Source organism: Corylus avellana, chromosome 9, assembly GCF_965113065.1.
Source record: "Corylus avellana chromosome 9, dhCorAvel1.hap1.2, whole genome shotgun sequence".
NCBI classification, from domain to species: domain Eukaryota; kingdom Viridiplantae; phylum Streptophyta; class Magnoliopsida; order Fagales; family Betulaceae; genus Corylus; species Corylus avellana.
This window is the reverse complement of record NC_142498.1, coordinates 3483660-3510858: the sequence shown is the minus strand read 5'-3', so window position 1 is coordinate 3510858 and position 27199 is coordinate 3483660. Positions and strand designations below refer to the sequence as shown.

Below are 27199 nucleotides of genomic sequence, written 5' to 3'. Positions count from 1 at the left end.
GCAAATATATGCATAGGTCGTGTAAATATGTATGTCGATATTGTGTATGTGACAATTATTCGATTGTTTTCTCACTTACTTAGACATTGCTTACCTATAAGGAGTTGATAATATTATATCACAAATGTCAATTAACTAACTAATTGATTGCTTGTTTTATTATTTGCAGTTAGTGCGGAGATGTCGGGAGATAATGGTCATGATGTTCACTCGGCTATGGTCGGAGTAGTGTATAACCTTACATGTATATTTGTATAACGTTGCACATTTGCAGTTAGGCTTTTGGATTTTGTATTTGTGTATAACCTTAGTTGTAGTGTTTGGTTAGTGTTGGATTAATTATGGTAGTTGGATTGTGGTAGATCGACTATATTTGATGTTGGATTGTGGCTATATATATTTGATGTTGGATTGTGGATTGTGGCTATATATTTGATGTTGGATTGTGGATTGTGGCTATATTTGATGTTGGATTGATCGAATATTGGATTTTGGAATGTCAAATATTGGATTTTGTATATTAGGTAACGAGCGGAAAAAATTCAAAAAAAAAAAAAAAAATTTCCCCTGTCAAATTTGGTAACGTGTCAGAACCTAACACGTTACCAAATGGTAACGTGTCAGAGTCTGGCACGTTACTAAAGTTCCAGTAGCTACGTCCAATTTCACCACCTGTCAAACACGTTACTATCCACACGTTACTACACTTTAGTAACGTGTTAACACCATATACACGTTACTAATGGTCCGTTGCAAAAAAAATTGATTCTTGTAGTGGATCATCCAATTAATATCACAATGACTACATTGTATTGATATTATGATTGATAATAATGAATACAGAGGCCTCTATTTATAGAGAGGCTATGAGTGATGCAAGTAACATAATAGATTAAGAAAATGTAAATTTAGTAGACTAAGGAAAGGTAAACCTAGGTAGTAGACTAATAATACCTAATGAAGTAAATAACAAATAAATAACCCTAACATAATATTTTTAAAAATCTTTGTTTCAAGTGTGCCTTCCATTTGTGCCATGAGCTGTTGTAGTATTTGTTCAACTCCTCAAAAAGACTAGCAAAATAGAAGTTGTACTGGTCCAAAATAGCCCCATCGGCAAGCTTGTTTAACAGAAGTGACCCTTCTCGGCTGTTACTAAGCCTATTCTCAATAATCCCCTGCTTCACCAATAAGTCTATGTCCTTGCGAGTTTCAACAAGGCGACCTATGAGGATAACATAGTCATTTATGTAGTTCTCGTTACAATGGCATTGCTCAAATGCAACCGAATTTCTGATTGTGTATTCTGTCTCATCGCTTAAAATAAAACTTGGGATTTCTAGTTTCCCTTTTTCGAATTTTATGTCGAATAGACTTTTGCTGTCTTTCCGTACCTTAAACAACACTCCAGCCTCGTGTAGCTTTGTCGCGCTGGGGGTGGTTAGTGTTCGAAGTTTCATATTTCTACGAGTTGCCATCTCATCATCACCATCAGGCTTAAATTGCACGTGTCGTAGGAGATCAACAAAATGTTCCATTTTGATATCACCACACAAGATTTCTTCCCATCTGTATTTAATTCCCGGCGACTCCAGTCGGTTTTGGAAAAAGACCACTGTAAGCTGATTGAGTGTAATTGTCTTTGTCTCATTGTTGTACGAGTTGAAAAGATGCTCAAGAATGAAGAAGGGGAGCTGATTTTCAAGCAAAAGCATGTCGGTCCAAACATCCTGTATCAACCAGGGTTTGTTGAATATGCGGTCATTTTTATCTTGGAGTTCACTGTTGAAGGACTTGAGTAAGACTTCAACGATGAAGGCAGCATCCACCAGAATGATTTTGACAAATTTTTCACTGCTAAACTGAATGGTTTCTGCATAACAAGCACGAAGTTCTGCTTCCTTCTCCCTTACAACGTCAATAAAGAACTCCAAGGTTTTCCCAGTCCGTCCAATGAAATCTCGCAGGTACCTCATTTTATGTTCTTCCATGTCTTTGAAGGCTTCACTACCACTACGACGTAGGGGGCCAATGGAGACAACCTTTGGTTTGTAGGCTTTTTGCTTGACATGACGTAGCCGGTCAGGAACTCTATAGATGCTACATGCAGGGGATAAGGGAGACAAGCTTTCAAACTCCTTTCCCATTGAATCTACCAATGTAACAGGAGGGTCTTCTATGTCGATTAAATGGCTCATTTGCTTTCTTTCCATTTTTCTTATTGAACAAGACTTCGACGATTAATCGCTGATAACACAATCAACAAATTATAATTAACCTCAATCGCGCGTAACAACGTACAAACAAATTATAATTAACCAATTTAACCTCAAACGTAACAACAATAGTTTTGGGCATTGTCTTGTGTTAACCTCAAATTCACATGCAAAAAAGAAAATGATTATATATATATATAGGTTATTGATTGTGTTTTTAAGTCTTTCATTTTGTTTTTACGGGTAAAGTACTTCAAGTGTTTGATAAAGAATAATTCATTCAGTACACTAGCATGCATTATAATCTTAAAATTGAAAAATATATGGACACAAAATGTGAATTCATCCTTGGCAATGGAAAAATCACAGCTAAATCAGTGGAAGAGCCATGGAAAAACAGAGTAAAAATTGCACAAACATGCAAACTCTCTCACATTGATGCGAAGAAAAACTTCAATCCTTAGCAGATCATATAAACCAAACTCTAAATTAAAGAATAAACGTCAAAACAAAATCAAATTTGGGGTGAACTCCCTGCATGTTTATGCTACAACTACAGTACACATATTTGAGCTTAACAATAAACCTAAGCCATATCAGAGTAAAGAAAAGGTATAAACACTCAAAAACAAAAAACAAAATAAAAAGTATTGCACCTGCTATAGAGTATAGAGAAGTTTGTCTTTCCAATTAATGCCCGAAATGCAATTTTGGTATAAGCAAAAGATAAGAGCTACCCCTCTTTTTATAAGTAAAAATCAGAGCCCCACAGCAGATGGTTAGGATCTCACCTTCAACAGGGAAAGATCTCATTCTTGCTGAAGCCCACAAGCATCATGACATATAGAAATAAGGAGGTATTTAGAACAAATGGTTGCCTGGAAACTAGGAAAGGAAAAGGAATATATATATATATATATATTCCAAAACCTTCCCCACCAATTAGATCTAAGAATTCAATTTGATTCTTTACCTTTCCAAGCTCCCTAAGACCTTATTTGGAGGAGATCAAGATGAAATAGAGATGGTCCATTTTACGATTAGGATTAGATCTCACAGTACACGGTGTATATATATATATATATATATATATATATTGTAACGTCATTTAAAATTTTAAATCTTGCTTTGGTTTCACCATAAAATGATTTCTAAGAGAAAATTAGATTGCAATAACGCAACCTAACATGTATGTAGATGTAGCTGCCTCCAAATAAAGTAGAATCATCTCCGTTCCGATCCTATTCATTTCAAGTAAAATGGAGATGACCCCTTTTACTGGCAGAATATAATAAGGTGAAAGTCTGTGAAGTATGAAAATGGCAACTTAATTAACTTGAGTAAAGCAGATTCTATTAGCATTAGGCACTCGTGTAAGAACCATTTAATTGGTAGAAAGCTTGTCCAAATATCTAATTACCATCTACCAACCGCCTACCGATAGTCACCAAACCGCCATCTGCCGCTTGCCGACTCTACCAACTTTCGGCTATTAGTAATCGAAATAAAAATTTATAACGATGTTCGTAACCGAACCGAACCGAAAACGACTTAACCGAATACTTAACCGCCAAAGTAAGGTAGGGCAGCGTCCTAATAATATTAATCGATTCTCATTTAATTTGATCTATATTAGTGACAATTTGTAATAATCTAAAATAATGAATATGTAAGGGTGCTTATAAACATGTCCAATAAACACTTGTTTAGCCCTAAAAAAACAATTTGGCCGAAAAAGAGATTTTATTGTTTTGTATGTTCAAGATTAAACTCTTGTTTTAGTTTTAATAAAAATAAAAAATAAAAAAGCGATTTGGGCCTCTAAAAGTTCAAAATAACTCATTTTTGGCCCATTTTAATTTTAATAAAAGTCGTGGGCTTTTGTCTTTCCCCAAGATAAAACGTCCAATTGATAATAATTGGTTAACCGATTTTCGACTTTAACCAAGAATTTCGAAATTAATTGTTATCGGTAAGATTTAACCGAATTAACTGACTATTTGGTTTGAAAATCAAAAATACGTCTACCAACACCGATTTAACCGATAGTCCTATATATGTATATCTTATCAAATTGTTGCAGAAGAAAACTAGTTCTTGAGTGCAGAAGCAAAGAACCATGCCAATATTTGAACTTACACAGATATAAGCACATACAAGAAGTACAACTGCTATGGAGTGGTGAAATAGTCACATTTCAATGTTGCTTTCCATCCGAATTGGGAGACGGTAGGGAGATAAGAGCACACACAGCTTGTGTCAAAGTGAGTAGAAGGAGAATAACACCTGCAATAACAGAAACAATGGCCCATGGTGTGTTGAAATAATTTTGTCTCAAGTTGGCCTTCCACTTGTGCCAGGAGGCTCTGCAGTAAGTGTTGAGGTCTTCACAAAGTGTAGCAAAATAGAACTCGGTGAAGTCCAAAATAACCCCATCAGCAAGTTTGTTAATAAGAAATGACCCTTCACTGCTGTCCCCAAGCCTGTTCTCAAAAATTCCATACTCGACCAACAAGTCAACATCCTTCTGGGAGTTCACAAGGCGATCCATGATGACAACATAATCATTTATGTAATTCTCCCTATAATAGCATTGCTCAAAGGCGAGCAGATTACGAACTGAGACTTCTGTCTCATCACATATAATAAGTTTTGGGATTTTCAGAATCCCTTTGGCTTTATTGAATTGAAGGTCAAACAAATTTCTGCTTGACCCAACTTCAAACCCGACTCCGGCAAGGTGTAGCTCCATCATGCTGGGGGTGGTTAGTGTTTGAAGTTTGCCTTTTTGCTTCTGCTGCTGCTGCAAATCTGGTAGATGTAAGTGTCTTAGGAAGTCCACAAAGTGTTCAACTTTTTTAGAAGAACTGATGATTGTCTTCAATTTGTCTTCTGTTTCCTCCAAATGCATTAGATCTTTGAAGAAGTTATGTGAAAGCTCATAAATGGAGAGCCCATGGGATGAGAATTTCACATTGCCATGTTCAAAAAGATTCTCAAGAATGAAGAATGGAAGCTGATTTTCAAGCAATAGCATGTCAGGCCATACATCCTGCAACATCCAGGGCCTATTAAATATGCAGTCATTTTCATCCTGCAGGTCATTAGGGAATTTGAGCCTCAGTAAGACACCAATGATGAAGGCAGCATCCACTAGAATGATTTTGACAAATTCATCACTGCTAAATTGAATTCTTTCTGCATAACAACCACGCAGTCTTTCTTCCTTCTCCTTTACAACTCTGATAAAGGACCCCAAGCTTGGATTGCTCCGTCGAATAAAATCTCTCAGGTACCACTTTTTCTGCTCTTCCATGGCTTTTAAGCCTTTCCTACCATGATGAAGGGGTCCAATGGAGACTACCTTTGGTGTATAGGCTCTTTCCTTGACATGACGTAGTCGCTCAGGAACTCTATAGATACTACATGCAGAGGATATGCAAGACAAGCTTTCCAACTCCCCTGCTATTGAATCTTGCAATGGAACTTGTTGAGGGTTTTCTATGTCGGATGAGGCATGATTATTCTTAGCCATTTGGTTTCTTTCTGTGTCAACAAATTCCATTGTTAAGAATCACTGAAGACACAATCTATATATACCTTTTTATAAATGACAATATAAAAACAAAATTTAGAATGATAAGTATCTCTGATAAACCAGTAGCTTTAAATAGATTTGATCATTGTCTTGCATGAGTGTCTCTGCTAAGGACTTTGGGGGTGCATGGTACGTACTTGAGTTTTATTCAAATTCATGTGAAAAAATGGAAAGAAGATGTAAATATAGGAGGATATGGGTTGTTTGTAGTTCTTTTGATTTTTTTTTTATTTTTTTTTTAGGGGAAAGTTCAAGTTTGTCAATAAAAGATGAATCTCCTATAATTCGGGTGTTCGAAATGCGCAATTCGAACAATTCCATAAAAAGTAGATAAAGGGTTCATCTGCTCCAAGCAGTCGAGAGTGGAGGGCCCACTTGCTCAGAACATATAGGCTCCATAGTCTACCTCACCCAATTCGGACACCCATCACTCATCATCATGCAACTGGGAATTCAACCTTTAAGGGCAAGGTCAAAGCCCTGACAAGGGAAATTAGAAAAGAGGCTATTTGTGTGCATGTTCTCCCGTTCAACCTCTTCAGATCATTCTCTACTACATCAATTTAATTTGCAGTATACTCATTTAAATCTCAATGCTTCAATTTAAAGAATTATTTCCACACTTAGCACGAATCAAAATTCCAATAGAAGAAAAGAAAAAATTGCCAAAACAAGGTCAACATTTGGGTCAACTCTCAGCATGCTGTGCCATAACCAGAAATGGCTAGTGCAGTAAAACACAAGTAACTTTGACCTTTAAGAGAAATGGTGTAGCATATGAATATGATAAAAATTACAAATCTAAGCGATATCAGAGGATAAAAAAAATATAAACTCAAGAAAGAATGAAAGAAAAAGATTGCACCTGCAGCCTGCTATAGAGAGAAGTATAAAAGTTTGTTTTGCCTCTGTAGATCACCAGGAAACGATGCAGCAGAGAGCTTTGCTCTTTCTTGGATAAAATTCAGTTTGCTGCTCCACCAAAAGATCAGAGCCGCCTGTCTCCCTCTCCCCAGTTGTTAGATACAAGTTCCTCTAAAGTCAAGTCAACTCAAGTTTTTCTTTCAGTTCATTTTCCTTGTACATTCCTAAATTAAGGTTGTTACTGCTTTTTTTTTTTTTTGTTTGAAAAGTATTCTAACATGACTATTGTTTGAGAGTGTTTTTTTGTTTCGGATTGTTTGTTAATGTTTTTGTTTTGGAAGGGATATATATATATATATATATATATATATATATATATATAATGCAGGCCCCACGGGCAAATAATTGCAGCCAGGCAGGTTGTCAACCTTCCTTGGATAGAAACATTTGTGTCATTACCTACCGTGTAGCTAGGTGTTAGTTCTTCATGTTCTTCGTCTTCTTTCTTCTTTTTCTATCCTTGATTTTCCCAGTAAAAAAAGTTTGTACAAGTGAGGAGTCCAATAAGACGGAAAATGTATAATCTTACAACAACGTGGAGTTGAATACATAGAATATTTATTTTTAAAATGTAAGTTGAATGACGAATACAACATTCAAACTCAAGACTTTTGATTTAATACCATGTTAAATCACCACTTTATCCCAAAAAGCTTAATTAATATTCTAATCAGAAATGGTAATTTCATATTTCAAGTTTGTCTTTTGTTTCATCATATTGTTTAAGGGCTTAAGGGGACCAAAGAAAGCATTAGATAGAATCACCATTTGCCTTGCATGCATTTCACCTTCTGTATCAACGTGCTCTTAGAGTACTCGGATCTATAGTTGAAACAACTGAATTTTGAAAAAAAATGCAATAAAATTTTTCAGAATTTATTTTGGCAGGAAAGTTGGGAACACATTAACATGAGAGAAGTATTACATTTCAGCTCATTTCAGGTCCGATTTGGGCACTTCTTACAACTTTTTTTCACACGTTATACTTTACAAATGAGAAGGCATAGATCAGGGCATAGACATTAGCAGTTAATAACTAGAAATCCTGAAGCTTCAACTTTTGCTCTCACCTTGGCTAACTAATAACTAAACTGCAGAAGTTTTTTGTGTGGAACAATGAACAGTGCTGCACAAGCCACATTCTTTATAATTCCATCAGCTCTATTATTGTAGAGCAATTTTGCCAAACATTCATATTGCATCATTAAACTTGGAAGATCACCCAATAATTCATGTGATAAGGGCTAAGTTTGTGAAGTATCAAAGGCATCTTAACTCGATTATCCCAGATTTTATTAGCATTAGCTCAGCTCTCAAGTAAGATCATTTAACTTGGTAAACTCGAGGTACAATCAGGGCACGCTTGCAAAAACAGAAGTTTATCTTTATCAAATCGTCGCAGGAAAAAAAAAAAAAAAATCTTTCTTGACAGAACTAGAGGACCATGATAACATTTAAATCTACACAGATTTTTATAAAAATAAATAAATAAATAACAAAAAAAAAAAAACAACAACAACAACAACAACAACAACAAAAGAACTACTGCAGCAATAATAGAAACAACTGCCATACAGTGACCTATCAATGTTTCTTTCCATCTGAAAAGGTGGACATGATGGAACACACAGTTTGTATTAAAGTGAGTACAAGGAGAATAACACCTGCAACAACCGAAGTACTGGCCCATGGTGTGTTAAAATAATTCTGTTTCAAGTTAGCCTTCCACTTGTGCCAGGGGGTTCTGTAGTACTTGTTCAGTTCTTCACAAAGACTTGCAAAACAGAAGTTATTATTGTCCAAAATAGCCACCTTGCCAAGTTTGTTGATAATAGTTGACCCTTCATTGCTGTCGCCGCCTAGCCTATTCTCAACAATTTCATACTTGACCAGCAAATCCACATCCTTAGGAGTGTTAACAAGGCAATCCATTATGATAACATAATCATTTATGTAATTCTCCCCATAATGCAATTGCTCAAAGGCAAGAAGATTTAGGATTAAGAGTTCTGTTTCGTCGCTTAAAATAAGTTTTGGGATTTCCAGTATCCCTTCACTGAATTGTATGTCAAATAGATTTCTGCTTGACCCCACATTAAACCTGACTCCAGCCTGTTGTAGATCTGTCATAGTGGGCGTGGTTAGTGTTTTAATCTTTCCTTTAGGCTGCTCCTTCAAAGGTAGATGTAAGTGTCTAAGGAGATCAACAAAATGTTCAACTTTGGAAGAACGAAAATTCTCAAATTTGTCTTTTGTTCCCTCCAAATACATTACCTTTTTGAAGAAGTTATGTGAGAGCTCAATGATGGAAGGTATCTCATTTTGCTGGGAAGAGACTGTTATTTTTTTAGGGTCAAAAAGATCCTCAAGAATGAAGAACGGAAGCTGGTTTTCTAGCAATCGGAGGTCTGGCCATACATCCTGTAACATCCATGGTTTATTAAATATGCAGTCATTTTTATCTTGCAGCTCATGGAAATTGTGCCTCAGTAAGACCTCAATGATGAAGGCAGCATCGACTAGAATGATTTTGACAAATGCATCACTGCTAAACTGAATGGTCTCTGCATAGCAACCACGCAGTCTTGCTTCCTTCTCCTTTACAACTTGGATATAGAACTCCAAGCTTTTATTCGTCCGTTGGATAAAATCTTGCACGTACCTCTTTTTATGTGCTTCCATGGCTTTCAAGCCTTCCATACCATGGTGAAGTGGGCCAATGGAGACTACCTTAGGAGTATAGGCTTTTTCCTTGATATGAAGTAATCTCTCAGGAACTCTATAGATACTGCCTTCAGTGGAGAAGGGAGGAGACAAGCTTTGAAACTCCTCTTTCAGCGAATTTGCCAGTGGAACATAAGGGTTTTCTATGTCGAAAGCATGTGGATCCATTTGTCTCCTTTATGCATCAACAAATTCCAATGTTGTGATCAAACAAGATGTTGACAATTGTTGACAACACAATTTACAAACATTTCATAATTTAGAGCATAAAACCAAAACTTAGAAAGAGATAGCTATCTATGGCAAAGCCCTGAAAATAGTTATGATCACTGTTTTGCATGAGTGTGTCTATCAGCCACTTTGAGCTGTATGGTACTTCATCTTTATCCAAATTATTTTCCAAAAATGGAACAAGTAAAATGATTATATAGCGAATAGTGTAGATATATATAGGCTATTTATTATTTGTGACTCTTTGATTTTGTTTTTAAGGATCAAAGTTCAGTTGTAGTTAATAAAAGATGAAAGAGTATTTCCTTCAGTTTCATCACAGACTTCTTTCAATATGTTTTGGAAAAATTTATGTACACAAATTGTGGATTCAACCTTTGAGGTCTGAAGTAAACCTGTTGCTTATAGTTTTTGTGGGAATGGCAGACAAACTTTTGGTTTTAAAGTTTCACTCATAGTGCAATCAATTCATGCAAATCCTTCAGAAAAGGGTTAAAATTGCACAAAAATGCAAAAACTCTCACATCATCTCTTTTCTTTTGGTTGTTGAGGAACGGAAGAGAAACATATGAATTATTAGAAAATTTTATTATTTGGGGGCCAAGGGTAAAATGAAAAAGAAAACAGGCTCTTTCTGTGTTCATGTCCTCTTTGTTCTACCTCTGTAGAGCATACTCTACTACTGCAGGACACCAGATAGTACACTCAGAAACCTCAATGCTTCAATTTAAATCCTACCTCATATATAAAATTTTCAACTCTTAGCACAAACCAAAACTCCAAAAGAAATCAATTTTTGCTGAAACTCAAACCACATCATGTCACAACCAGAAATCACCAGTGCAGTAAACATATGCAACTTTGAGCATTAACTGAAAGGGTATGGTATATGCTAAAACAAATAGACCTAATGCATATCAGAGGATAGAAAGATATAACCTCAAAAACAAAGAAAAGAAAAGAAAAGAGAATTGCACCTGCTATAGAGAAGTAAATTTGTTTTGCTTCCTCTTTAGTGCATAGAATGCAGTTCTACCGTGCCACCAAAAGATCAGAGCCCCCTCTCCTTTTTATAAGAAATGATCAGAGTCCCTGTCCCCAGTTGTAAGCTACAAGCTCCTCTAAAAATCATGCCAACTCAAGTTTTTCTTACATTAGTTTCTCTGTGCTCCAATGCAGGCCCCTGAGCCGCAGTACAGCCAATAGTAGCAGCCTGGCAGGTTCTCACCCTGCCTTGGCAACACTTGTTAAGGTAACTTTTCACTCTTTAGCAAAAACAAACAACTTAAAACACAAAATGCTCGAAACTACTCTTACTTTTACGTCACATCACAACCAAAAAAACAAAAATCACTCTAATTTGTTTTGCCAAATGAGCCATGTTATTAATTACCCTCCTAATTAGCTCTTTTAAGAGAAATTTACCAAGTAGATTGTTCCTCAACAGTTTGAGAGCCTTTACGGCTCAGAATCCGGAATGTGGGAAAAAAAGAAAAGATACCATGAAGTTATAAAAGCAATTCAAGTAGATGTTTCTCCATCTTTTTTGTCTTCTGGCTTCTTTTATTTTTGAAATAAGCTCAGTGTTTCTCATGAAGGGATTGCAGATGTGTTGTTATGTAAATAAACTTTGTTTGGTTGATGTCACATCAGAACAATTTTTCAATCCATAAAGAAAAAGTACCATTTAAAAAAGTTATATCAAACAAACTCTGATTTTCAAATTCGTTCTCCTCATGAGTCATGAGCCATCCAGTTGCCAGGGGGAAAATTAACAAGATGGGAGATATATAAACTTACGGCCATGTGGGGCCAAAAATGGCAATTTCACAATTCAGATTTGTCTTTATTGTTGAAGGCCTTAAAAGAACCCCCCAAAAAGAACAAAAGTAGAGAGAATCACCTCTTGCCTTGCATTTCACATCAAGTGCTTAAAGAACAAAAGAAAGCGGCAAGAAGAATCACCATTTGCCTTGCATTTCACTTCAAGGGCTTTAGGGATGGAACCAAAGAAAGCATTAGCAAGAATCACCATTTTCCTTGCATTTCACTCAAAGGGCTTAAGGGAACTCAGGAAATCATAAGCAAAAAACATTTGCTTCACATTTCACTTCCTGTATAAACGTGCTCTTACAGGACAGGGATTGGATATATAGGGAAATGAACTGAATTTTGAGAGAGCAATAAAATTTTTGGAAATGATTTAGGCACAAATGCACACAATTTTGAACTCATTAAAATGAAAGTTTTGACAAAAAAAGAAGTATTACATTTCAACTCATTTCAGCTTAGATTTTGATGAGCTTTGGAGAGGCTTTGCCACTGGTCGGGCAGGGGCACTTCTAACGACCTTCTTCATATCATACTTTACGGATGAGAAGGCAGTGATCAGGGCAATCAACATTGTTGGGTATACATAGACAGCTTTCGTAGGATCTGTATTTACTGGCTTTCCCAAAATTCCTTCCTTAACAAGACCCCAAATTACAAGAAGTGTCCCAAACATGTTCATCCTCCCTGGTCTTAGAAGACCCACAAGCGCTCCTGCCACAGAGAAGTAGCTTCCTGCAAGAACCTGGTACAAAAACCACAGATAAATCAGTAAAAGGAACCTGAAGCCTGAAGGAGCCATGTGTAGAATTCAAATTAGCTAAAAGGATAGACCCGGTAGTTTCATTCAAGGATAAACATGGTAGTTATGAAATTAAAGTAACTTGAAGGACAAAAATGAAAGCAGAACTAAACAGTGATCCATATTAAAGGCTATCTATTTTAAATTTTCAGTTGCTAGAGGGCCCTCAAGTCAGTAAGGATAAAGAAACTCAATTATCTAATCTTCTTAAACTTCATCAGCAACCTAATAATGATGTTAATCATGTAAGGAGAAGATAAATAAGTCATAACTGAAGGAAATGATGGGACAAAGAGGATTCATGTAGTCAACCCCCCGGAGTTGGAAAAAGGCTAGGTTGAGTTGTAGTGAATAATTCAGAAATTCTTGGGAAAATGTTGGGGAGAACCAGTTATACTGATTCAATAAGACAAGATTTCCAGGAAAGAAATCAATGGCAGATGTTAACGTCAAGATTGCTAGGAAGTATCAAAAGAAAAATTGGCTGCCACCTTGATATTATTCTCCATTATTGGAAATCTTGCAAATGATGTGGAATCTTTATATCAATGAAATGTAGACCATTAACAGGGTGGGCAGGGGGACTAAAGCACACCAAACAGAAAATAGGTCATGATCAACTAAAATATCTAGAGTCTATTATCATATTGATGGCTGTTTTAGACCTAGCAAAAGATATTAATTGAGGGACCATTAATACGATACTAGTTGCCTCCATCCCCCATATAGATCTGTAGACTTCCTCAAACAATCTGAATATGCATTAAAACAATTAAAAAGGGCAATGATCAGTTATTAAACAGAACCTCTAAGCGTTGGAGATCGGTTACTGCAGGAGCTTCCTTCACACTGGTCAAGTTATATATGTCTAACAGGTTATCCCAGCTTGGAATAGTCATGTTCTTAACAAGGCTATTTGCAGCAGCACCAGGGTACAAAAGGGTCTTCACAACAGCAACAGGAAAGATCTCACTTGCAATCAATTGCGAGGATGTTACATGCAATGGTGTTGTACACATACCAGATCTGCATGGGACCCTGTCAAAGTAAAAATATAAATACCTTACTCAAATGCAGCAATAAACTACTTTATTATCTTCACTAATTGATGTATTTACAAATCAACACAACCATGGAATAAGAAGAAACATCTTTAGTCGGTGTAACTTTGCAGATTTTAATCAAGAAAGGGCACTGGAACAGACAGAAAACTCAATACATAGAAATCTAGAAAATGCACATAGAAGTTATTGGGATAACATGAAATGAAAAGGCCATCATAGATTTAGGACACTCCATGGGAAAGCAATCTTAATAATATGTAGGCTTCTGCCAAGTCTGGACAACCACTGCCATGGAAGCCCACAGCATCAGAGGTGTCCCAAAATACCTTCAGCAGTCAGCTGCCCGAGACAGCGGAATCTTGTTTTCGAGTTAAACATGCTGGTGGCTGATGTGTATGATTGTCATAAGACTCATAACAGTGGCGACTCGCCTGCTAGTGGAAAATAGATGAGTTTTCTCACATTGCTGTTAGGGAGAAGTGTTTTTGAAATATTGTCCAGGGAAAAGTTGAAATGATAAGATAAAATGGCATCAAACACAGTGTTGCACTGTATTGCAGTGTACTTTGATAGAAAATTTGGAAAGGCATCAAACCCAGTGTTGCACTGTATTGTAGTGTACTTTGATAGACATAGTGATGTGGGCAACAAAAGAGATGGGTTTATTTTAATTTAAATTTTATTTAAATTTGAGAATCAGTAGTATTTCTTTGATTTTCAGAATTTATAGAGATGGGTTGTACTTCTGGAATAGTTCTTTCGTTATGGGCTTCATACCTTATCAAGTTTTATTTGTTATTTAGTTCAGGATTATTAGTCAAAGCCCATTAAGTCTGAGTCCTATTAATCGTCTATTTATATGGATATAATATTTTTTATCGAATATAAAAGACATATTGCTAAAATTTCAAAAGCTACAAAGCTTTGTTTGAGGTTTGTATATGCAGCCCCAATTCAATGTGTGATGCCAATGAAATTTTAGATGTGCTACTTAGGAAAACTAGGAGTGAATCCTATCTACCTTCTTCTTTTTATTTTTGCCCTTTGATTTCTAGCAACTTTATCTCCTCTAAACCCTAAGATCCGTAGAATAGAAACCGTATCATCCATCCATCAAATAGACACTATACTACACAAAAGTCCAAAAGAGTGGATTAGACTGACACCAAGTGCTAAGCTAGCAATATATGGGAACACATTAAGTACATCCTCAACTTGAAGTGCGTCCTCTGCAATTTGCAATTTATGAAACCATTCAAGATTTTAGTCCCTCAAACATCATGTTTTGTGGAATATAATTTCATTACCAATGTTTAGGTGCTCAATTAGGACTAGCTTAGTTTGTTGTAAAAGGGAGGATATGAAACAACCTATTCGCTTTATGATAGCTATGCATTTCTGTCAAGACCTAAAAAAGTGCAAGCCACATCTTCTTAGCATCCAAAAAGTCTAGTCAGAATTAGAACTTCTTTAATTACTTATATAGCTTGGTTCCACCTACTACACACCAAATGTAGAACTTAGTACACGCTTATGCAACACCTTCACAATCCACAAAATTTGGGTATCACAATTTTTCTCACTCAAATCTTTGATATCCTCATCAAGAATCATGTTGCACTGTAGTACCCCTACGCAATATGGCGTTACTATGTAGGTTCGAATACTATTTGTCACAACTCATCTGCATGATATCCTAAAAGGACTAGTCATAATTAAGACTTTCTTGAAATCACTTATATAGCCTACTTCTACCTATTGCACACCCAATATAAAACTTTTGCATGCAACGGTTTTGCAATCCACACCCTCCAAAGTATCACAATATTTCCCACTCAAATCTCTGCATCCTGATCATGGCCCACGTTGCGCTGCAATACCATTGTGTCATTTGGCTTTAATAAAGTTTGTCACAACCTAAGGACGCACTAACCACATTTGTGCAATACACCAAAATGAGTAATCATAATTAGAAATTCTTTATAAGTGATATAATCACTTATATAACCCAATTCCACTAAATACATATCCAATATAGAGGTTTTAGAACATGCTCATACAATGCCTTCACAGTCCACACAATCCAAGGTATAACATCTCCTCCACTCAAATCCTTGATCCTTGTCACAACTCACGCTGTGTTGCAATGTCCCTATGCCACATAAGTTATTAGGTTGGCTTTGTTACCATTTGTCACAACATAGGGAAGTGCTAATTACATCAATGAGATACCCCAAAAGGTTTAATCACAATTAGAGCTTTTGAAATCGCTTACATAACCCAATTCCACCCACTACACATCTAATGTGGGACTTCGTATATGCCCATATAACGCCTTTACATTCTACATAATTCAAAACCCTTTCTCACCATTGTGATAGAATAATAAGTATTAACTACAAAAATGGAATGACTCTTAATACAATTGTTGCTGAAAGGACACCATCATCCTAGTTCATAACAACTTCTTCAAACAAACAAAAGCAGGAAAAAGAATTTTATACAACTGCAACAAAGCTTATTAGAGATTCAATACAAATATCAATATACAATATAATCAATAAGGACGCAGTGGGGTGGGTTTTTCCACCCCATCCCTACCCCCACAAGTTTAAGCCTCTCCCCATATGTCCCATACACGAAATGAGGCAGCATCTTAATCCCCTCCTCGCCCCATATTAAAATTTTCAATACCCACCCCCAATCCACCCTGCCCATTAACCCAAAAAGCCAAGCAATTCCAAAAAGAAAAATAAACTCTAAAGCAACCAAAGCCTAGCAATTTCAAGAAGAAAATAAGATAAAAGAGAGGAAAAATATGATGGCTATTTTGGAGGAATGAGCACGGGAGATAGAGAAACGACTATTGCATAGTATTTGGAAGATTTATAGTGCCCATTTGGTGAAGCTTTTCGAGGGCAAAAACGTGTTAAACGAGAACATGGAAACCGAGCGTCTGGTAGCAAAGTTCAAAATGTGAATTTTGCAAAATTTTAGATTCAAAAGCACATTTTGGAAAAGCGGGGAGGGAGATGCTTTTCCGAAACGCACATTTGTCCACAATTTTACCAAATTCGCTTTCTCAAAAAGCTATCCCAAACAGTCACATACTAATCAAAGGAAAAAGAATTGTAAATATACTAATAATGGGGTGGGACGAGGCAACCTATATCTGTCCTCGCTTCATACTCCAAGACAGGTTATAGTCAAAACTCTCATATCCACCAGATGCTCATCAAGTGACCTCCATGCCCGCCCCATCCGTGATAATGAACCTTCCTTTTTCTTTCTGGGAGATAGTGAAATTTCCTAGCAACAACTATCCAGGTGCTAAAACATGATGAATAGATTTACTTAAATTTACATGCAAATTTAAGTGCCCATTTGACAACATATCTTCTTTGCATTTTTTTTTTCTTCTGGGTTGCCATTTAGTAACATATCGAACACAAAAAACAAAACATGGAAGAGTAACGGATAAATCAGTGAATTGGGTTTGTGGGCGGAGGATGTGATAAAAGAGTTTGAAAAAGTTGTACCTGAAAAGAGGGATCTGAAGGATGATTAGGAAGAAGTAGATGCGCGATGCTATCGATGAGAGATTGTTCGCCAGTCTCTTTGAAGATGACGATGATAAAACTGAAGACGTTGCCATTGTTGCCAGAGAGCAGAGAGAGAGATTCTGGTGCTCCTTGACCTGCTGCTACCTAATCAGTGGCTCGAAAGTCTTAATTTAATGAGAGGAGACAGTATAAGAAAACATATAAATTGGAAAATTTTTCTTTTTTTTTTTTGAATCTATAAGATTTTATTTATAGATTGATTAAGACTGATGAATCTTTTGTTTTATATTGCATTCATGTGTGATGTTAGGATATATGTTTACTTTAATATTTTAGAGATCCAAAGTTTGATTGCCTCATATTTTTTACGAAATTCCAAAAGTACTTTTAATTAAAACAAAAAACAAAAATTGGTGTGGCTTAGCCAACCCGTTTGGCCATAGCGTGGCCACCCCACCCCAATCTAGTCGGATTGGGGGTGGCAAAGTACCCCCCACAGCCTATGGGGTGGTTCGGCCACTCTAAAGGGCCAAAATGGAGGTGGTCAAAGCAATCCCCAAATCAATTGGGTGTGGCCAAATCACATCATGGGTTGTAGGGGTAGCCATAGTTACCCCAATTTTTATTTTTTTTTTAAAATTTAAAGACAATTAGGTCTTTTTAATAATTTTCATTAGAGAAAACAGAAATGATTAACTAAAGGGTCACATTGTGAATTTTTTATACTTTGTTTAATTACATTGCCAATTTATAAATATTAGAGGCCAAATTATAAATGGAGTTAAAGCTTAGGCAGATAAATGGTTATTTTCCCTCATTTAAAATTGAACTTTTAACCCACAAATCGCAAAGCCCAATAAACTTTAAAAGTCTTTAACAATCATATTGGCCCAATGGGTCCCTCTGTGCCCAACGGACCTCGGAAGCTGGCAGCTGGGCAAGACTCGAGAGGGAGAAGCAAAACGCTGCGTTTTGCAGCCTATTAGACAGAAACGACTCGTGTGACGTGTCCAAGAGATTGTACAAAAATTGTGCGCCTAAACACTCCCTACCCTTCGCTTCACTCTGCTCTGGACTCAAAAGAAAGGAAATGATGGCGTTTGCTTCCTCGATTCACACGTCCATGGCGGTTCATTGCTTATCATCCTCTCTCTGCCACCGCCTCTTCGTGGGCCAACCCGGCCCCACCCGTCTGATTCTGCCACGTCACCCTCAATTCCGCTCTGTTCTCGCTCTCGCTCGCCGCCGAAACCCCAGCTCTTCAACCACCGGCTCTTCGTCTTCGAAGAAAAAGAGGGTAAAGGTACTAGTTTCAGCTTGTTTGGTTCCCTAGAAAACTTAGCTTTTTAAAAGAAAATTATTTCCATGTGTATTTTGCTCGGCTTTAACTTTTTCTGGTGTCTACTTAGTAATTGATATTGCCTGAATTTAATAGTTAAAATCAATTCCCTAATTTATCAAAATGCTCAAGGAGTCCAGCTGAAATTATCAAATAACATTTCTATCCCCTTAAGGTCGTGGATTGAAGTGGTGCTTACCATTTAAATAAACTGTATGTTGAAATTCTTGAACACTTGTATAAGGTTGCGATGGTTACCATCAAGTTGATTTTCTTACTCTCTAGCTTTGTTTAGGTTGTTGCTGTCCAAGTCCTTTTCATTTTTCATTAACCAATCTGGAATTTTGGTTGACACACAATTACACACTCACACTTACATTTTTCTTATTCCAAGAAATTCTATTATTTATGCAGTTCAATTGGAAAAAAGCTATCATTTTTCTGTCGGAAATTAGTAGTTGTTATGGTGTATTATGTGTTGTTCTAATTGGGTATCTTTTTTTTTTTTCTTTTTTTTTTTTTTTTTTCAGAAAAGTTTGCCTCGTAAGGATGCTGTGGGCGAGGATGATCTAGATGATGATGCCTTTGAGGCACTCTTTAGTCAACTGGAAGAAGATTTGAAAAATGATGACCCCTCCCTGGGTGACGGTGATGAGGAGATAAGTGAAGAAGACCTTGCTAGGCTTGAGCAAGAGTTAGCGGAGGTACTGGGAGATGTTGACATGGGAATGTTGAACTCAGCTGCGGACGATACTGAGAGTGATAATGATGCTGAAGAAGAAGACGATGATGATGATGAAGAAGAAGAAAAGCCAGTGAAGCTTAGAAATTGGCAACTTCGAAGATTGGCTTCAGCTTTAAGAACTGGCCGCCGTAAAACTAGTGTAGGTATCTGAATTTGATCTGAGTAGGTATCTGAATTTGATCCGTGTGTTATTCTGTCTGGTTTTGGCAAAAACAGACAGAATGATGCCAAACATGTTGCCAAAACCAGACAGGATGATGCCAAACATGTTGTTGTCCGAATAAGCATTTGGGCTACCTATATCTGTACCGAAGTATGCATGATTTTGAATATTTGATCAAAGAGATTAATGGGAATACTTGTTTTGGGAATCATCATTTAACATGGGAACTTGTAAAGTGGCTTGTTTGTGACCTTGGGCTTTGCTCCATGTCTCTTGAACTCTTTCTCATATCCATTTAAATGAATTAGCGGGGTGCTTGGAAATAGAAATTTATCTGGCTATGCTCAACCATTTCAGCTAGCTGCCATAATTTTTTGAAGTAACCAAGTTTACAGCATGTCAATTACTTTTCTAGACACTGCCTTCCCGTGCCTAAAATGAGAAGGCAAGCAAAACTGCAGTGAAGTGTTTTTTGCTAGGATGGACTCTCTGAACAACCAACTTGGCTGATCTTCTGAGTTTCTTGAAGAGCCTTTGTTTTTTCCGCATTAGTTTTGTTTATATTTAATCATCTTGGGGGCTATTAATTGGTTTGACATGTCCCTATTACTAACTACTAAGCATTTCTTGTTTTGAACCCCTAATTCCCTCTTGTTGCAGATCAAAACTCTTGCTGCTGAGCTTTGTCTTGATAGGGCTGTTGTTCTTGAATTGCTACGTGACCCCCCTCCAAATCTTCTAATGATGAGCGCTGCTTTACCAGATGTACCTGCATCAACAGTATCAGTATCGGTGCCTGAAACCAAACCCGTGGAAAGTAATCATAGCATGACAAGTGTGGATGCTGCAGAACCTAGTACCAAGGTGCAAGAACCTGTTCATGTCATGCAACATAGGTGGTCTGCTCTAAAGAGACTGAAAAAAGTGCAAGTTGAAACCCTTGAAAGAGTTTATAGAAGAACAAAGCGCCCTACTGTAAGTAATCCTTCTCTATTCCATTGCTTAAATATTGCAAGTTGCGTGTTGGGAGAATTTTTTTATTCATAACCAATAGGTTGCAAATATTTATTATTAATTGAAGAAAAGGGCTGAATGGGCTGATTTTGTTATGATGCTGGTGAGGCCGAATCTGGGGTATGGTCGCTAGCCTAGAATGGGATAGATTTAAGAGCCTAACTTTTCATGTTCCTTCAGTTGTGGAGCTTTTGGCGTATTGTTTAAGTACCCAACATTTGATGTCATAGCAGGCACCATGTCACAAGTTCAAGTCAGGGAGGGGGCAACTTATAGGTTGCATTAAAATGTCTTGATGTTATATATGGGCATAGTGTTAAGTATTAAATACTGATAGGTGAGTGAAGCTGCCAAAATAAAAAAGACTATTTTCGAGTCAGTGTCGATAGAGTTGGCCGGCGTGGAAGTTTTGATTCGGAAGTGTGGTGGAATGTTACGATCCTAAGGGTTAAGGGTTTAATCAAATTAGTATCCAATAGTTCTTAGGCTTTTGGATCAATGATTAGGCACTTAACAGTATACTGATTTAGTTATACTTAACCCTCAGGATTGTTGTTGTTGGGGATAAAATATCCCCAAGGGTCCCTTGGTCATTGTTCAAAATCAAGAGCAAGCAGAAGAACTAAACACACGACCGCTCTGGGCCTATCATTTACAACAAGGAAAGGAAGAAACAACAAAGCAGAGGAAGTAGAGGAGCAAGATGGGCCCTATTCACTAGAGCTGGAAGCTTCATCTTACTCCGTCAATACGCTCTCAATGCCAGAAGACACATAGAGCTCCGGCCTATAGCCTCCATCCAGCTTGTGCCCCATGCGTCTTAAAGCTCAGCGATTATCATCAGTCAGGATCCCCGTTGTCTTGAGATCTGACTACAACCTTTCTTGCTCGCCCTTCAACCGCGCTAACCTTCAGCCACAGCAAAAGCCTTTGCCTTCAGCTGCCGCGATTTGTTCTTGGAGCCGCACGTTCTCAACTCGAACCTCCTCGAGTAAGCGACGGGTCTCCGTCAACACGCCCCTTAGGGTGACAACCGACAGATTTCTCACATCAGCAGTCATAGGGTATGGCGGACTCCTGAGAAGTGGGTCTGATTCTCGCAGGAAATGAAGAAGAGAAAGCTAACACGTAATGAAAAGATGTTGAAGCGACAAATCCAATATAAAAAGAGAAGCCTGCCATAAAGAACAATTATGGCCGGACAACTTGTGTCTAAAATTTTGTGGCGCAATAAATGCACTGCCTTCTAAAAAATGAAGAGAAGAGGGAAGAAACCCTTTGACTCTCGAGCGACGCCACCTACCTCGAAACCCAGCCCAGATGCGTGAAATCTACACCCATAGGTCTTGAAGCCCATGGAGTTCCCAACCAATCGTGGCATCAGAATGGTAAAGATGGATCAGATAGTGGCCTGTGCTTATTACAGTGCCACCCAAGAAACCTTGATCCCGATTGCCAGTCTCAATCTCAATCACCAGACTCTATCTCGATTGCCAATCTCAATCTTGATCGCCATACTTGATTCTCGATCACTGACTCCTGAGTTCTGACTTTGAAAACCACAAAGTCAGAAGATCCCGATTGCTGGTGGTCGGGAGGTCGGTCCCGAAGTGCGGTAGTGTGGAAGATGATCCCTCTGTGTCTTATGTGGTGTATTTGGAATGAAAGGAATGCTAGATGCTTTGAGAACTCCACTAGGACCATAGAGGAATTGACCCATTTCTTCTTCTTTACTTTGTATTCCTGGACAGCCGCTTGGCTTGCTCCTATAGGGATCAGTTTCTCTGATTTCCTCTTTCTTTTTTCTCCCTCTTAGGCGCTCTCTTTTATACTTCCCGTGTATGTGGGTTGCGCCCCTCTGCCCTTTTTATTCATTATTACTTATCAAAAAAAAAAAAACCACAATCGAGCAACAAAAGCTCAACATTTTGTAACCATCAGTTTGGGCGAAAGTTTGCCGAACCTTTGAAGAATTATTATCAGTAATTGAAAATTTTGTTTCTAGTATAAACGTTTTTCTACTAACGAAGTTCGGATGTTTCCACAATGTTTTCAGGCAAACAGAGTTCTGACTCTTGCACCTCCAAAACCGAAATAATCAAAGTGCCTGTCAAAGGATCCGGATCATTTGGCACCCAAGCTTGGACTAAAGACCGATGTCCAAGTTAGGTGGGGGGTCAGAGCCCCCCGGCACATGGGCTCGGAATAGAAGAACCGAGACCCCAGTCGGGAGTTCGGAGCCTCTCGGTACACAGGATTGAATGAAGACCAATATCCTAGTCAAGGGGTTCCGATCCCTTGGTGCATGGACTTGGATGAAGACCGAGACCCTAGTCAAGAGGTTCCGACCTCTTGGTGCATGGGCTCATAGAGAAGACCAATGTCCCAGTCGGGAGACCCCGATCTCTCGACGCACGAGCTTGGACAGAAGGCCGATGTCCTAGTTGGGAGAACTCCGATCTCCTGGCGCACGGGCTCGGAAAGAAGAACTGGCGCCCTAGTAGAGAGAACTCCGATCTCTCGGTGCACAGGCACGGAAAGAAGAACCATTGTCCTAGTTGAGAATTTCGGTCACTTGGCGCTCGGGATTGGTAGAAGACTCCCAGCAATTGAGACCCTAGCCAAGAGGTTCCGACCTCTACGGGCTCGAACATTGCTCGGAGATGAAGACTCAAGTCTAGCAGGCCAGCATCAATCAACAAGGCAAGCAAGTTTTCTAGCTTTTGCTCACAGCAAACTTGGACGCAGCAGCTTCCGAGCACATGTCCAAACCCCAAAACGAGGCCTTCAAGCATCAGAACCAGAATTCTATGCCAAAGGGAAAAGCATGAGAGCCTTTGGGCCCTCACCCCAAGCACATGCTTCACACAACTTTGGTAAACATCTTTTGATATTTGCTCAATGTACAAATGTTTTTTTGCATAAACATCTTCAGAGTTTCGGCACTCCATGGATGTGGGAGCTTTCTTGCTCCTAGATATGTGCCTGACCTGATCATATTGGGGGAGTCAAGCGATTGCTCTGGACTCGGGTTTCGAGCCCAAACTGATGGTTATAGATTATTGAGCTTTTGTTGCTCGATTGTGGTTTTCGGAGTGAACTTGGGAGTCAGCGATCAAGAATTGAGCTCAAGATCGAGTTTGGTGATTGAGATCGAGACTGGCAATTGGGTTCGAGGTTTCTCGGGTGGTGTTGTAACAAGCGCAAGCCACTATATGATCCTTCTTTACCATCCCGATGCCAAGATCGGTTGGGAACTCCACGGGCTTCAAGACCCGTGGGTGCGGATTTCATGCGTCTATGCTAGGTTACGAGGTAGGTGGTGTGACTCGGAGTCATAGGGTTTCTTCCCTCTTCTTTTTTATTTTTTATTTTTTTATAGCTGGTAGGGCATTTATTTGGCCACGAAATCCTAGACGCGAGTTTTCCGGCCATAACCATTCTTTACGATAGGCATCTCTCTTTATATTGGACTTGTTGCTTCAACTTCTCTTCATTCTTTTGCTTCTTTTTTTCATTTCCTCTCAATTTCTTGCGAACTTAGTTTCTTCAACGCAAGACGCCATGGACAACAATTCTTCCCAGAGAAAGAGGGTTCAGAGGGTCCTGACACCTAGGGCTCTTGAGGGTGCACAGCATAGCGCCAAGTTAAAAGCTCCATTGGAGCTTCCTAATCTTACGCTACATACAATTAAGACATTCACCATCTCAGACAGTTCTTCAGTTGAAGGGTCTTAAAGCGGCGGGGCCCCAAGCGAGAATGAGAACATGTCAGTGCCCTTGAGGCTTCCCTGGCCTCTGCCAAACCCTATGACTACTGATGTGAGAACTTTGTCGGTTGTCGGCCTAAGTGCTGTGTTGACGGAGACCCATCACTTGCTTGAAGAAGCTCGAGCCAATAACGTGCAATTGCAAGAACGAATTGTGGCCACCGAAGGCAAAGGCTTTTGCCTTGGTCGAAGGTTGGGGTTGTTGGAGAGCGAGCAAGAAATGTTGGAGCTTGATCTCAAGACGACGGGGATCCTAGCTACCGATAACCGCCGAGCTTTGAGACGCATGGACTGCAAGCTGGGCGGAGGCTATGGGCTAGAGCTCTACAGGTCTTTCGGCGCTGAGAGGGTATTGATAGACGAAGATGAAGCTTCCAGCTCCAATGATTAGGCAAGTCTTGCTTTGCTACTTTCTCTGCTTTGTTGTTTCTTCCTCAACTTTCTTGTTGTAAATGATAGGCTCAGCGCAGTTGTTTCCCCTTGTACTGAACCTTTATGAATCAGATATTTTGGTATGTGTATTGTTGGCCAAATGTGTGTTTAGTTCTTCTTCTTGCTCTTGATTTTGAACACTATGCGATCTCATGTTGATCATGCTAAATTTTTTGGTGGAAACAACAAAGTCATTCCCACAAATGGCGTCAAATTGTTTAGAGCAATTTTTGGGTTGGAACGAACTACTGCAAAACATAAAGGGCGTCATGGTCGGAGTCGAAGACACTCTGATGCTCAAGGTAGCATGCGTGTTTTGGAGTGTGAAAGAATGGCTTGCGTTCTTGAGAGAACTAGCCTATGTAGTGCCCGAAAGAGAGCTTGAGATTGATCCAAGAGATCTCCCCAAGAGAGAGAGAGATCCCCCTTTTAAAGAGTTTTTAGGCAGTTGCTCGTAAAGAGAGAGAAGGTTGAAATTTATCGTATCTTGGGATTTGATGTGCTTATCCCGTAAAACCCGGGGTTTGCCCCCTTTTTTTAGTGTGCCCGTATCTGCTGAATTAGCCAGAAGGATCCATGGGGATACTTTATCCCCAACAGGGTGGTGCTAGAAGGAGGGCCCCAGTTCCGACCTTGTGGCTATCGTCAAAGGGGCCTCAATCACGCCTAGTGGGACCCTTGGGGATATTTTATCCCCAACAATGGTCAAAGATATTATTTGCTTATTAACTAACCTCGACCAACGTCCAGTCACACTTGAGATAACTAGCAACGAAGTTGCTATACGTATCTTTTGTTTTCTTTGAGTTTCTACAGGAAACACCCAAGCATATGGAGCTCCCCTCAGCCATCATGGCAAAATGTTGGTCCCAGACACCGTTTTCGTTTATTCCGACCCACCAGGATCGATAATAACTTTGCTTTGGGTCTGCCCGACAAGGGCCAAAGACCTTGCCTTGGGTCCCGCCCACAAGGCACAAAGACCTTGTCTCGGTCCACCCAACAAGGAATAAAGCTTCAACAAGCTCATTAGCAATAATTTGACAAAAACCGAGCCACCAGCTCGAGGGTAAGACCTAGACACATTCTGGGCACCACAACATCCAAGGTCACAGCTAGGCACCTAAGGGCAGACACCCTGCTCTAGAACAAGGAAAACAAAGGTAACTTCAATCATGAGTGCACCAAAGATTCCCAATGTTTGACTATTTGGGCAAGCCAGTCATGGGAATCAGGGAGTAACTGTTGGGGATAAAATATCTCCAGAGGTCCAACTAGGTGTGCCAAAGGCTCCACTGATGTTAGCCACAAGGTCGGAACTTAGGCCCTCTTCTAGCACCACACCTGTTGGGGATAAAATATCCCCATGGGTCCCTCTGGCTGATTCGGCATATATGGGTACAGTAAAAGAGGGGGGCAAACTCCGAATTTTACGGGATAAGCACATCAAATCCCAAGATACGATAGATTTTGACATTTTCTCTCTTCATGAGCAACTGCCTAGAAAACTCTATAAAAGGGGGATTTCTCTCTTTTGGGGGATCTCTTGGATCAATCTCAAACTCTCTCTTTCGGGCTTTACTCATACTAGTTTTCTTAAGAACCCAAGATATTATTTAACACTCCAAAATACGCATGCTAACTTAAGTATAAGAGTGTATTCAGCTCCGGCCGAGGACCCTCCGACACCCTCTATGTTTTGCAGGCACCACCCTTCTCCCACCCAAGGGGACCCCCCCCATCTTATTTGAGCCATGCAGTAGCTGTTGTGATAGTTTGTTCCGACCCAAAAATTGTCCGAGCAGTTGCCAAGGAGATTTAGTTCGAATGCTACTTCCTCTTTCCATAAGAATTAGGTAAAAGGCTGAGATCATGGATCCGCTGAGTGCTGCATAACTTACCTATAGGGGAAATAATCAATTTCAAAGTTCATTATTTCATCAAAGATGCTGGTAGGCCAGTTTTATTAGAAAGTCAGAATTCAGTCCAACTCAAAATATGTTTAGGCCGAATCACTATTATCTATACCATATGTATGTTTTGTGGGACATGCCAAAATTCCTAATTTCGAAGTCATTCTGCATTGAGTCAAAGAATCTTTTAAACTTTTTTCTACAATCGAGCCTCCTTGATACTCATCTCTTCAGAACAGCATGTTTTGTGGGTATTTGCTCATCTAAAGAATCTTTTAATTTTATCTTCTTACACCCTATTAAACTCATTATGGTAAAACTATGATATTGATTTCTTCAGAAGAGTGTGCTTCTTGGGTATTTGCACCTTCTAAACTTTTAAGTACCTAGAGTTTTAACTTCTTACACTCTGTACATTGAAAAACAATGCAGAACGCTATGATTAGCAGCATTGTGCATGTGACGAACTTACCCCGCAAAAGAGTTGTAAAATGGTTTGAAGACAAACGCTCTGAAGAGGGAGTTCCTGACAATCGTCTTCCATATCAACGGTCTGTTCCTGAATCTGTTTAGTTCCCGTTAAAAGACTCTGTACAAGTATGTAACAAGATTTTGTCCATCACATCTGATAGTGTACATATAATGGCTCTTTTTTTCTCCTGGAGACTCCCTTGAATTGTATTCTCTGCACAGAGTAATGCTATGCATCCAACTATTTTACAACTTTCTTCTCGTGTTAGCATGTGGTTGGATACACATTATCCAAATACAAAAATAATTTTTAACATCATCCTAATCACATGTTGAAGAGTTGTAAAATAGTTGGAAGGCTAGCATTTTTCATGTAATATTATATGCTACTCCCAAAGTA

The 27199-nt window shown here is 38.8% G+C and overlaps 5 protein-coding genes across 6 annotated transcripts; 1 reads left to right on the top strand and 4 right to left on the bottom strand.

Moving 5' to 3' along the window:
• Positions 1 to 983: 983 nt before the first annotated feature.
• LOC132189635 (UPF0481 protein At3g47200-like) lies at positions 984 to 2899 on the bottom strand. Its single transcript, XM_088510458.1, has 2 exons — positions 2873 to 2899; positions 984 to 2247 (listed from the first exon to the last, which is right to left on the bottom strand). The coding sequence occupies exon 2, from the start codon at positions 2211 to 2213 to the stop codon at positions 984 to 986; it is 1230 nt and encodes a 409-aa protein (XP_088366584.1). The 5' UTR covers positions 2214 to 2247; positions 2873 to 2899.
• A 1374-nt stretch (positions 2900 to 4273) lies between these two features.
• On the bottom strand, positions 4274 to 6807 carry LOC132190502 (UPF0481 protein At3g47200-like). The gene is made up of 2 exons (XM_059605512.2): positions 6680 to 6807; positions 4274 to 5762 (listed from the first exon to the last, which is right to left on the bottom strand). The coding sequence occupies exon 2, from the start codon at positions 5749 to 5751 to the stop codon at positions 4414 to 4416; it is 1338 nt and encodes a 445-aa protein (XP_059461495.2). The 5' UTR covers positions 5752 to 5762; positions 6680 to 6807; the 3' UTR covers positions 4274 to 4413.
• Positions 6808 to 8295: 1488 nt separating this feature from the next.
• Positions 8296 to 10743, bottom strand: LOC132189634 (transmembrane protein, putative (DUF247)). Its single transcript, XM_088510655.1, has 2 exons — positions 10671 to 10743; positions 8296 to 9637 (listed from the first exon to the last, which is right to left on the bottom strand). Exon 2 carries the CDS (start codon positions 9628 to 9630, stop codon positions 8323 to 8325), a length of 1308 nt encoding a protein of 435 aa, XP_088366781.1. The 5' UTR covers positions 9631 to 9637; positions 10671 to 10743; the 3' UTR covers positions 8296 to 8322.
• A 1030-nt stretch (positions 10744 to 11773) lies between these two features.
• Positions 11774 to 17180, bottom strand: LOC132189764 (tail fiber). The gene is made up of 3 exons (XM_059604549.2): positions 16929 to 17180; positions 13132 to 13363; positions 11774 to 12268 (listed from the first exon to the last, which is right to left on the bottom strand). The coding sequence occupies exons 1-3, from the start codon at positions 17042 to 17044 to the stop codon at positions 11972 to 11974; spliced, it is 645 nt and encodes a 214-aa protein (XP_059460532.2). The 5' UTR covers positions 17045 to 17180; the 3' UTR covers positions 11774 to 11971.
• Positions 17181 to 17981: 801 nt separating this feature from the next.
• Positions 17982 to 26985, top strand: OCP3 (overexpressor of cationic peroxidase 3). Of its 2 annotated transcripts, none has more exons than XM_059605159.2 (4): positions 17982 to 18249; positions 18822 to 19175; positions 19860 to 20174; positions 26761 to 26985. In XM_059605159.2, exons 1-4 carry the CDS (start codon positions 18043 to 18045, stop codon positions 26899 to 26901), a joined length of 1017 nt encoding a protein of 338 aa, XP_059461142.2. In that variant the 5' UTR covers positions 17982 to 18042; the 3' UTR covers positions 26902 to 26985. The 2 variants fall into 2 exon arrangements, with proteins under 2 accessions (XP_059461142.2, XP_059461141.2); XM_059605158.2 differs by having other exon boundaries at positions 17982 to 18255.
• The last annotated feature ends 214 nt before the right edge of the window (positions 26986 to 27199 follow it).